At 38.2% G+C, this 13,551-nt stretch overlaps 1 protein-coding gene across 2 annotated transcripts in view; it reads right to left on the minus strand.

Moving 5' to 3' along the window:
• SEMA4B (semaphorin 4B) overlaps positions 1-13,551 on the minus strand; it is a 1,355,182-nt gene that overhangs the window by 229,020 nt on the left and 1,112,611 nt on the right. For both annotated transcript variants that reach the window (XM_044078286.1, XM_044078287.1), the window contains one exon: positions 5,467-5,627. In XM_044078286.1, coding sequence (XP_043934221.1) covers positions 5,467-5,627 — 161 coding nt within the window. The remainder of the gene's footprint in view (positions 1-5,466; positions 5,628-13,551) is intronic.

Consider the following 13,551-nt stretch of genomic DNA (forward strand, 5'->3'; position numbering starts at 1 on the left):
GGGTTCAAGATTAAATCTAGAGAAAAGAGGAGTATTGTACATGAGTGAAGATGAATGAGGATTCGGGTTAATGAATCCAGTTGTGTATTCTGCTTCATTAAATCTGTATAGAGTACTAAAATAGATAAAGGGAGAGAAAGAGGTTTTAATAGCGCGAGTATTTAAACAGAATTATAAAAATTTCTGGGATATGATGAGAAGAAGAAAAAAAGAAAAAGAGAATATAAATGAAGAAATTAAAAATTACCAAGAAAAAATATCAATATGGAAATCAAAAACTGATGATATGGAGAAAGAAGGATGTGTTATAATAATGTGATGAAACAATATTATTTTGTAAATCCATAGAAAAACTTATGAACAGAAGTAATTAATGCTACTAAAGTAAGGAAAACATACAAAGATAGCAGAATGTCAAGATTTGTTATGGAAATTACAAATAAGCAAGGAAATATGACATATAAAAAGAAGGTTGAAAGCGTATGTTTGTTTTGTGGGGAGGAAGTGTGATAAAACTTTGGAAAACGTTTGAATATTTTTTTTGAAAATATTGAAGACAGACAATGTGGATATGAATATGATTATGTATGGATATTATAAATACAAGAAAAATAGTATGTAAAAAGAGCAGATAAAAATGTATTTCATGTAATATAGGTTATTTGGAATGAAATTATGTCTAATGGAAACTGGATACTGGTACATATATTGCAAAAAATTAGATCATGGTTGTAGAAAATGAGGTGGGGTTCAATTACAGAAGAATAATACTGAGAAAGTTACAGAAATGTATAAATATATATTTTTAGAAAGATGTATATCTTGTAAATATGGAAACTGTAGTGTTTTATTTTATGTGGTATTAAACAAAGGACCCCCTCCTCTTTTCAATAGATGCTGTGGGAACTTTTACATCCATTTGAGCTACCACCAACTCAAACAGATGCGACCTCAGTTTAATGTCTCATTCTGTGACATACTCAGAAGTGCAGCACCCCTATACTGTTTTGCAATGTTAGTCATCGATCTACCTGGTGTGGGAATAAAACCCACAGCCTTCTACAACAAAGGTGAATGTGCAACCTGTTGCACCACTGACTGTTTCTAATGAATTTTCTCCAATATGAGAGCTTCTGAGGAACTATACACAGCCTGACATTGTGTCTGCATACATCACTGCTACCAACAAAGCCAGCTGGTAGACAAGCTGATAACAGGACCGTTTTTTTAACTGTCTTCCTTTCCAGATGAAGCAAAGTACCAAACTTTCCCTATTCAAATGTAATCTGGCTGAACAGAATCCATATCCAACCTAAAAGTAAACCCAAATCATCCACCCTAACTCACTACTTTTACTAATACCCCCAATACTAACCTCTATACACACACACATACACACACACACACACACACACACACACACACACACACACACACACACACACACACACTCAACCCCTCATTCAACGAAAAACCAAACCATCCCCAGCTTACTTTTCAACCCATTCCTTTATCGCAACTAAAAAATCTACTACAAAAACTGAAACCTTGCTCAACCTCAACAGACAGCTTCTCACCAGAATACCTAAAGCTTTCTGCAGAGGCAACAGCATTCCCTGTTAGCATCTTAATTAATAGATACATAGCTGAATCCCATGTCCTTAGCCTATGGAAAAGATCACACATTATCCCTTTACATAAGGGTGGCAACTCCATTGACATCACAAACTTTCATCCTATTGCAATCTTGTCCCCCCTTTCTAAGATTCTAGAAAAATGTGAGCATCTACAACTTCTCCACCACCTTATACACAACAACTGACTTTTCCACACTAAACATGGCTTTAGACCTGCACACAGTATCTCACCAACTTTATTATCGTTCATGGACTGTGGCAATAAAGCCTGTGACACTGAAACTAGTTTCTGCAGTCTTTCCATATTTAGTAAAAGCACTTGACAAGTTATCTTACCCCATACTCCTCAAAGAACTCTCCAGCATTGATCTGTCCTCCTCCTCACTTCAGTGGTTTTCTAGCTACCTAGCTGACAGGCAATAAGCAGTAAAATGGCAGGCGTCTATCTCCCCATATCACATCACCCCCACAGGTGTTTGTCAAGGATCCATCCATGGCCCATTACTATTTAATGCCTTCATCAATAACTTACATACATCCGCCTGTGAAGGCACTCTAATTGAATATGCAAATGACTCCACTATTATCTGCATATCAGACATATTAACTCACCTATAAGACATAACACAACAAGCTTTCTCTTCTATAGAAACACGGCTCTCCAATACTGAACTCCTAATGAACCAAAAAAAAAACCAAAGCTCCTTCTCTTCACCCACAAACTCCATAGCTCCAACAACAAACTTCAAGATCTTTTAAGCCAACAATACTGAAATTGAATTGGTTCAGCATACCAAACAACTAGGTGTCACAATTGATGTTAATCTCAAATTTGACCTACACATACAAAACAGTATTAAAAAAGCCACCAAAAACTAGGCATGCTATACAGGAATAAAAACTTCCACTTAGCAGCTTCCAAATTATCCTGGCCACAACCTACCTCTTGCTCTCACTGTTATGTGGGGCCCCAATTCTAACTGACTTACAGACCTCCCTAAGTAAATAACTAGAAAGCTGCTCTAACACAATTGCTAAGTTTCCCATAAACACAACCGCTCTAACTCATCACTGTAAAGCCCTACATTCCCTAGGATGGCTTGAATTCCCCCTCCACCTCCAATACGTACAACTTACTATGATATACAAAAATCATCCACAACCCACTAGCTTGTCCTGCTCTTAGCTCAATAATCAACTTTTATATCCTAAATAAACATCTCAGATCTGAAGACAAACATTTCCTCACAACTTATAAACCTAACAAAACCCCAGGCCTAAGCCTTTACTCCTGCTCTGTGGCAAAACTATGGAATTCCCTTCCTTTAACTATCCAAATTGCTACTAACCTCTATAAAAGAATACTTCAACAGAGATTGGATTTGCTCCGGTATGAGCCCAGGATGGGGTCCTCTTATACCATTCTCTACCTCTACTCTCTCTGTCCCCCCACTAGTAACTTACCCTCCCCTTCCTTCCTCTACACATACTCCTCTGAGGTTATACTCATACCTTTTCCACATCTATTCCTACTATCCCCCTCTATCATACCCTTCTCTTCTCTACTCATACTCTCCTATGCCTTTTCCAATATAATCTGTTACCATATTTCATGACCTGTAAAATATTAACAATCATTATGATAATCATCTAGCGTTCGAAAGACATGCTTAAATGGGCGTGCCTTCGTTGAAAGTTGGACGCCGAGCTGGCACATCGGCGTTTGTGAAAATCTACTGCCAATCATTAGCAGACCGGAGTTCAGCTGTGGCGACCCCTAACCGGGAAAAGCCGAAAGACAAACAACAACAACAACATTATGATAATCACAATCATTGTAGCCCCCAAACATCTCCAACGCCCAGGTGACACAGCATCCATGGCTGCAAAGCCATGGAGAGGATCATAATGGAACTCATAAATAAAGACATAGGGAACTTGCAGACTTTGGATCCAACGCAGTCCATACAGCCTACCTTGACCTGGCAAAGGCCTCAGGTATCATCAAAAAAACCCATACATCACAAGATGGGGACAGAACCCACAGGGTCAGAGTTGCTGGAGCCATGTCAGACACATCTGACACAGATATCCTTCAGAAGGGCCTCACAGAAACGGATAACTGGTGTTAAATGCCAAGAAATGAAGTCATCAGGGATCTGGGACACTCATGTTGCTAAAGTAGTTAGGAAAACCTTCTACATTGCCCACCTGATCATGAAGGATTGAGTACAATGCCCCATTCTGAATGTATCTGACCAGACACCTGCAGCAGCTGGAAAGGCCCCAAAAGTTCCTCACCAAAAGGATAAAGGGACTCAAAATATGTCTTATGCTGCCCGACTGAAAGAACTCCAGCTCTATTCAGTCTCATACCACTTGCTCAGAGCATGTCAAACCCTGATTTGATGAATATGCTTCACCTCAAAAATCTAGATCCCTCAGAACCACAAGTGGAGGGACAGATTCATCAAACCTATGAACCTATCTATTAAGTAAATAAATGCTGCATCTTCCTACTATCAGGCTTTCCAAATAAATTATGCTTGAACACAATGACTTTATTATGTCGGCTGAGTTTTTATTCTGACAAACTAATGTGTAGTTTTTTCAAATTTTGTGCTTGCATGTTACAACTCTATAATGTCTGTTAAGTTCTCATTCTGACAAACTAATGTGTTGCTTTCATATTTGTGCTTGACTGCTATGACTTTATTATGTCTGTCTAGTTTTTTTTCTTTCTGTTAATCATATGTATCTTGAGCTTTTCTCCCAGGGCCTCTGCTGAAAATGGGTACCTCATAACCCAGCTGGACTTTCCCTGTAAACAAATGCCAAATAAATAAATAAATAAATAAATAACAAAGCTCATCCCTGTCCGTTTTCAAATGTAACATAGATATATGGATAGGAAACAGAACATATACCCCAGGACTGCCCCAGGACTGCCCCTGTACTAATAATGAACAAGAGCAGCTCCTATATGCTTTATCCCATGCATGGGTCTTCTCAAAGTATCTATGGTATAATCCCAGTTATTCCTATCAGGGGTAATATATAATTATTGACCATAGAATGGGTAAGGCCAATCTCTAACCAAATAGGATAAGTTAATTTGAGTACAAAAATGGAAACTGGCTAGGCTTAAAATGGCACACAAGGTCAGCTAGCCTAGTTCTTACCTATGAAGCTATGCCTTCTATACACTTCTAGATCTTTGAAATGCATCTTCTCCTGCTGTTCCATAACAATGTTTAGAAAAACAAACACAATGTGTAACTTTATTCCAAGTGTCACTTTCAAGGTGCACTGTACTGTACCAAAGCCATTCAATGGAATGAAGTTTTCTTCTCTGAAACAGTGCCTACGCAGTGACAATCCTAGCCCAACTGAAAGTGACTTAATATATTATTAAGATGCTGTGTCAGCTCATGCAACTCATAAGATGAATATAACACTACAGAAAAGGCATTTTAATCCATTTACAGATATACATGCAGTCTCATTAAACTATAAGAGCTAGTGCATATTAACTAAGACACAAACAGCATTTCACGAATATGGAGCACAGCAGCCTATGCCTGGATAAAGTATTGCATTCTCAGCAGTACTGCTCAAATGCCATAAATCACACCTGACAATCTCCATGGTTGTCATGTATGCACAGCACCTATGTATTGTGTGTAACCTTATAAAGGTGATATAAAAACAGAGTGTTCTCTGCATATATTCTACAGAAGCTGTCAGAGGCATGTACTTCAATGTAAAACAGTTCCATACTCTTTCAGAGAGTGACATTACATCATTCCTAATAGAAACTTGAACTTACTGTGTGGTAAGGTGCACTGTTCCAGATGGTAGAAACATTTAGGGCAAAAAGGGTTTCCCGAGCTCCAACATATAATGTCTCCCCATCTGCGCTCAGAAGCAGGCTTGTATAGTTCTTTGCATGTTGGTCAGAAAACAGCCAGACTGCTCTTTCTGGGTCATCTGAAAAAAAAAAAACACAGAAAAGGTTATTAAAACTGGAGTATGAGCAACGTTATACAACCACTTCAAAAAACCTCTAATTACACAATAAACCACTAGGACTTTCCAGGTTCATCTTTATGCTGGTTCTCACTACTTACTCGAATGACCTCAAAGAAAAATTACACGTAACCACCTTACTCTCCTTGCAGTTCAGCAATTCCCCAATACTGTTTCAAAATGTTACTGCATGCCTTTTAAAAAACACCAACCTATTACAAAACAACATAAAACAGTTTCATTACAACTAGTCACTTCATTATTTTTTATTTCCTCATCCGCTTAACAACAAAATATTACCAGTTATAAAGAAAAATCTATATTTTTTTCCCAAATATTGTCTACCTTTTTAAACTCCAGCCCTTACTTCTGAAGCAGAAGCCTGAGAGATGTGCTCTCCCTAATTTAAAAGTTTAAAATTATTAAGGATTACAATTCTTACTTTAATAAATCTAGTAATTTGAAACAATAATTAAAATGGTTGCAGTACTGCATTCATCTCCATTTATATGAATGTAAGAGAGTTTAAGCAGAAAAGGAGAACAATAACAACAGAGAATCTGCAGCAAAACATTTCTGAAAAGAAACTAAAGGGACTCAGTATGTGTACTTTGGAAGAAAGCATGTGTGTCTGTTTTATTAGGAATGGTGATGCTAATTAGCCATGTGGTTTCTCCCAGAATTGCCAGCGACTTTGAATAAACTCTGCCAAGTGATTCAGAGAACCATTTGGCTGTGTAGATTTCCGCAGAAGGAGTAAAAAGTTAACATCATCAAAATATGATCCAATGGAAGAGGCAGCAATGCATGTACGTTCAGTGAAGATACGTGTGTGTGTGTGTGTGTGTGTGTGTGTGTGTGTGTGTGTGTGTGTGTGTCAGTCCATCTGTCTGCCTGAGTTGTCCCACTAGGGGAGGTTAAACATGGAATTGTGTGTGTGTGCGTATCAGAGTGTGCATTAGTGAGTGTGTCCGTAAGTCTGATCAACTTTTGGAGGGTTAATGTTGAGTGGATGTGTCAGTGTGTAGGAATACCTGGGAGTGTGTGCGTGTAAGCATAGAGGGTGCTTTTGACAACGTGATACACAGGCTGCCATGGTAAACACTACCACTGTTGCAGGTCAGATAGAGCTTGCATTAAACAAGGGCAATTCAGAGATTTGCTAATGAGTCAATATAATGAGGTCTTTCTCACTGCGACCACAGCTTTCTGTGAACTGCATTTTCTCACAGTTGTGCAAACTGATGTACCTGAGGCAGGCAAGTTATGTGAGCAGTGAGAATCGTTCTGCATTCTAGAGATTGTCTGCTTCCACAACACAAACAATACAAATTGTGTATGCATTTGTTGCCGTATGAAACACTCCAACTGCAGAAGCACTCCCCAAACAAGGGCTTAGGCCCAGTGATATAAAAATAATATACATAATTTACTAAAAGAAAACTGGAAAAAATGTTTTCTCATGGCAAAGGAAGATCGAAGGAAAAAAGAAATTTATAGTATTCGGACAATATCCAATTAAACTATGATCAATAACCCCCCCCCCAAAAAAAAAAAAATGAGTGATGTAGCCTGGAGCCACTTTCCTTTAACTAGTTGTGAAGTGCAGCAATGACTTACTGGAGAGTGACAGGCGAGTGACAGGTGATGGGAAGAGAACACAGAAGGGTCTAGGCAGCTGAGAGAGTTTTATCTGTGAAGTGGACTTACTGTCTGCTGCATCAGTCTTAGAGGATATTGAAGATGTACCACTTCTCATCAGATCTACTGTTTTGTCTGTTACTTTTTGAGCTGAGAGCAACATGTAAAACACAATGCAGGACTTGGGTTAGACTGATGTTAACAGAACTTAATGTTTACTTTTCTAAAGGGTTTTCGTTTTAGATCTGAAATGCATGCTATTTTGTAGTTGACTTATAATTTAAAGGATTTAAAGAGAGTGCTAGATCTCTCTGGATGCCTAATTATTTAAAACTATGAGCTCATTAAACAGGGAACCTAATGAGTAGTGAGGGAAGTGATATGTGAGAATCAAATTATTGTGAGTGCCTAATAGCATGAATTTTGTTTTTAAGGTTGAGTATCAGACAAATTGCTGTAAGCCACTTTGGAAAACAGATCATGTTCAATGGCAGATCTTTTGTAACATTGCAATATATACTGTTAGAAGACTAGATAAAACATAGTTGGAATAGAAAAGATAGTTTCTGAAGACAAATATATTTGGAATGCTATTAATAAAGAGTGAGAACTAAGGAGGCCCAATGACTAATCATTGTGAAACAACAGTGGGCAGAGGATTGGTAACTGAATGGGTGGAATCATGCACTCTTAAAATCCTGCCTTCAAGGCATTCTTGGGAACTACTGCAGTGAATTATTTGCAATACCAAGATATGGGAGTAATTGCTGTAGCTTTGCATGTAACTTGGAGTTGAAAGCCTGGGCAAGGTCTACAAATATGGCTTTGGTTACTTTGCATTTATTCATACTACAGTATATATTAACTGTGATTGTGTGAAAGGCAGTAATGGAGTTATGCCTTTTTAGGGCACTGTATTGATTTTGGCAAAGCAGATATGGTTCATATATTGAGTTGATAAAGACATTTTCAAAGTACCTTGGCAAGAGTGGAGAGGACTGATCTATACTGATCTGGTAAAGATGAGTTTAGGACTTAGGATAATGGAAGGACTGCCATAGACTTAAATGTTCAGATGTCAATTATCCACATTCAAATAACAAAGGTATTCCATTCCTCTCTTATCAGTGTCTACATTTACCATATCCACTAAAGAGGTAGTAGGATATTCCAAGAAATTTCTGCTCAGTTCCAGTTGTACCGCCTCCATCTTACTTTGAAGATATGTAATGTCTACCCCCCTGCATCATTCTGTACAATCGACATACAATGATATTTCAAACCAGTGCCTTATTCTCTTTTCATTTACATGATAGATCTCTATCTCCCTCTTACACTCTGCCTTATTCTAGCATTCTACCATCAATGATACTCATTTAAAAGTTGCACATATGTCTGAACTTCTTTCATTCTAATTTCCCTGCAGTTTTGCAAGTAAGTTACCTAATTTTCCATTTCAGGTCTACCACTACCCTATTCAAATGTCATACAGATCTTCTAAAGACACTATGTTCCTTCCATGTCTTTTTCTACTGGAACATCCTGTTCCTCTTGTTAGATGTACCCTCTATTTTTCATTACGCAATCAACACAGAAATGACCTATCATCCCACACCCCATACCAGTTTTTGCACATTTAATTTCATATGTCCCCCATTTCCCACAATCTTTCCAAATTAACTTATCAAGTTAATCACAGGTGCCCCCCTGCTCCAGAAAGAAAGTACAATCTGTTTCTATGTATTTAGCTAGTTATTTTTTAAATATGTTTTGTTCACTGAGTTAGTCCCACTAAACTTATTATCTATTTTCATTGGAAACCGAATGTGATATTTATAATGTCTAGAGGAAATATGTCTAGGGTACTGGAGAAATTCTTCTACTATTTTTGTCAAGTGCTTTTGGATCTTTGATATCCACCTGGGCTAGTGCAAACTCAGGAATATGGGACCTTGGTTTAATGTCTCATCTGAAGATGGTAAATTCAACTCCTCCTTTCATGCTGCATTGCAGTGTTAGTGATGGGAAATTAGTTGCTATGGGTATCTAGTACAATATGCACTCCATTTCCTAAGAAAAATCTTCCTGTAGTTCCTTCTATAAACAAAAGGTCTGATAAGTTTGCTTTCTGATCTGTTGTTTACTATTATAGAAGACACTTGTGTAGACCTTAAGGCATCTGCTGTTCTCCTTTGTCTTCTGATACCTCTTAATTTTTCACCTGTTTCACTTCTCAGGTTGGTCTATCAGACTGCGATACCTATCCTTTACATGTTACCTATTAAGAAACCACTACATTGCACAGAATCAGTATGAAATGCTATGTATACATACTTCTTAGCAATGTAAGCATGGTAAAGCATCATTTGAACTTGATGTATCTGTCTGTATCACCACAGATATCTCATGATGTGAACAACGTAAATAACACTTGTTATGATGACTTGCTCTACAGTGTTCACATGCTTGAAGTGATTTATTTGATACTTAACCTCTGCTGCCTCTTAACTCATGCAAGAACTGATGAAAATGATGTAGACAGTATTTATTATAACTGATTCTGTAATTTTCATATGCAATCGTACGACAACTTATTTGCTACTGTGACATTGTCCACGTTATCAGTGAAGTTGCAGGTGGTGCTAATGCTGCTACTGCTTGGCATTAGACACAGTGAGTCTGGGAGAAGATGCCATAGTTAAGGTGCATTACTTCTCTCTAAGACCCCAGTGCAGCACTTTAGCTAATAACTGAAAAAGCAGACTAGGCAAAAGTAATTTAACAGACTGCAACCACTCACTTTACAAACATTGGGCAATGAAATTTATCCCAATTTTTAGAAACTTGGTTGGGATTTATCATCAGCTAAAGGACTGACACAACCAAGCAGTTTTCTGAGTAGCCTTCTGAGTTACACAGGACTAATACGTTTAAAATGGAAAGCTGTTCCATCTGATTTGTACTCACAAGACGGCAATTCAGCTGAACCAGTCCCATAATGCAAATAAATGGATAGCCGTTCTGGAGAGAGAAGGTCTAGCACACTGCAATGCTGGCAACTACTGGTGAGGTGCATGGCATGTAGTTAAGCCTTATTTGTGACATACCCTTCATAGTGTGTGTGCATGTACACTCACAAGGGAAGGCATAGTAGGTTGTACGCATTGGCAAGCACAAACATCAGGTGCTGAGGAGGGCTAGAGTTATAAAGGGAGAAATTCCTGCTGGTTGCTTGAAAGGTGTCTTCCCTGGCCCACTCTTGGCTCAGGATTTGATGACTGTAATGGATAGGTGTGAGCTTGATGGATGGTGAACAACAGATAAAAAATGATAAAAATAAAGTCACTGTTCACTCGATCCACCACTCACTTGTTACTGATAGCATCATAGCAAATTTAGCATCCATCCTAACCTTAAAATAGAAGTATGGTAGCATATATCTTCAGAAAATAGTTGATTCCAGCAAGTTATCCATGTTACAAATACACACACACACACACACACACACACACACACACACACACACACACACACACACACACACACACACACACGCATACATGTGCACACACACACACACACACATGCACATACACACTTACCTAAGCAATTCAGTGTCACAGAGGAGTCTTTAATGTAATAGAACGTATAGGTTCATAAACATTTTAAGGCCGCTGCGTCTCACTGAGTCTGATGACTATTCGTGCCTTGCCACAATCCTCCTTCAGGCAGCACCTCCTTTCTTCAGAAGGGCCATCCTGATCAATCCTGGGTTATATGTATAGATACCCATCCAGTCATCTAGTTTACATTTAAAGGAAAATAACAAGTCACACAGATTAACATGCAGGGGAGGTTTATTCCAAAGGTTTGGCAGATGCTAGGGTTTAGACCTATTCCTCCATTCTGTTTTATCTGTTGGGAAAATTTTAGTTCCCTGGTTCTAGTATTGGTGGAGATACTGGACTTGTGGAGAAACAGGATGTCCAGGACAATCACTGTAAGTAAGACAGAGATCTCACCTCAAAAGTCTATAAGATATTGAAAAAGGGGATAGAGCTGCCAGTCTCTCTCAGTAGCTCAGGGACTTTATGCTTGTAATCTTTTTGGTTAGGACCCTCTAGAGTCTTTGTAACTGTCTGATACATTTAGAGAGCTACATCCCAAAGTGGGAATTGTACTCAATAATAAATTGCCCTTATCAATATTGACTATAAAGGAATGATTCACATGTGTATGATACATACTCTAATGTTAACCCAACAGTCTTCACATGAAAGACATTGTTATATGTAAAGGTGTGCATCGCTTAATGTCCTTCCGAACAACATCCGACTGCATTTATGTCCATACTATACTAAGCAGATGTAAATGCAGTCAGACATTGTGCAGAAGGATGTTAAGAGAAGCACAATGTAAAGAATATGGTGTTCGCTTAACGTCCGAGCTGCTTAGCGTTCTATGGGATAAAATCTATCCAGGACATTAAGTGGCGCATACCTGTATCTAAAAGCTACTGGGTTATTATGTTCTTACATGTATCAGATAGAAATCATAACAAGAATGCAACAGTATAAGTGCAACAGAAGTTCTTCTAAGTGATTTGACAGGCATCCAATTTCCTCACATGCAATGATAATTCAAATAATAGGTGACTGCCAAGGTTGGATCATAAGAACGCTTGCATATGCAGAACTGACAGCCTCCTCACAATTAACTTTCTCAGCAGTCCAGAAGTTACTGGTCTCCCATTGTTAAACACAAGCTAGTGCTCTATGCCTTTGTACAATTATAAGTTAATGATACTATAGGAAGTTAAAGGGAAGCTGCAATGGCTGATCTGGTAGTAGTCAGAGGTATAAAAAAAATAAACAAACACCTAATTTTTAAACTGGGCCTGTAACTAAACATATATCTTAACTTTTTCTCCTAGAAAATGAAGCATGAGTTTCTCTCTCTCTCTCTCTCAAAACAAAGACACCGCATGTACTAAATTCTTGGGTAAAAATGGCTGCAGCCTTGTGCTTATTTACTGGTTAAGAACAAATTAGAGAACAGGTTATTATTTTCAGTGTTTCAAATCATCACTCATCCAACACACTGATGTGTAAAAGGGCAGTCTCCTTCTAACATTTTAACCTGCCATCCCTTTAGTGATATGCTACCACAGAGGGTCCCTGCCTGCTCTTCCATCAGCAAAGCTGTGATACTGACCCTACTTAAAATTCCCAAACTAGAAAAACCTGCAGGGGAAAAAAAAAGCATATCTGTAAAATGTGAGATTCCTTTCCCTATCCTGATGCAATCACCCTTGAAGACAGAAGCTCATCCCATCTGCCTGCCCTCCCATCATACCTCTCAACGTCTCAAAGAAAGAAATCTAGACAAAGCCAAAAATAATGGGGGGGGGGGGCAAAGGTCCAAATATAGAGACAGACTTTAAATATTGCTCCTATAAATGTAGATTGTTGATAGAATAACACATTTTGTATTATTATTTTCTGAAGGATGTAAAGTTTGGAACTCAAATGTCTGTCATTATTTATTATCATTTAATGACTTCAATCTTCAATAATTTGCCAGAAAACCACAAATGCTATTGGGAATGGACAAAAAATATCAGTCGAAAATCTGGACAGTTGAGAGGTATGCCTCTCATCTGTCCTAACCATTGCTTTCAAGAAAAGCTGGACAGGTTGGCATCCAGCTAAAGTTCAGGTTAAAATGATTCTTTAACGTTGGTCGCTTTCATGGCCCTGGCTGAATCATTTCCCTTTCTCTGAACCACAGAACTATCCCAGGCTGCCTAACTGTTGTTGAAACATCCTATTTCTCTAAGCCTCCTACAAACTCATACCCCTATTGAACTAGTCATATAAATACAGCTTTCACATAAATACAGCTGTCCAAACCACGTATCTTTCATGTTTTACCCCTTCCTTCCTTCCTTCCAAGCCTATGTCTTCATCACAGACAAACATTTAACAAACAGCTGTGAAGGTAGAAGTACTCTTCCCACAAACCCATAGTTGTGCAAATTATTTTACAGAACTCTGCAGATTGTTAGTCGTCTGTTTTGATGCTGTGCATACTACCACTTTTAGTTCAAAGTTAGCATTTCTGTCCAGTAGTTACATCTGCAAGTAGCTTCTATCTTAATGCTAGAAAGCAGCACTTAGGAATCGGGATAAATAATGTTTTTTTTTTTCTCTTTTTCTCACAGAAGTGTAATTTAAAAATTGAA

The sequence above is a fragment of the Protopterus annectens genome, chromosome 7.part0 (assembly GCF_019279795.1).
Source record: "Protopterus annectens isolate FY-2018-M chromosome 7.part0, PAN1.0, whole genome shotgun sequence".
Taxonomy (NCBI): Eukaryota; Metazoa; Chordata; order Ceratodontiformes; family Protopteridae; genus Protopterus; species Protopterus annectens.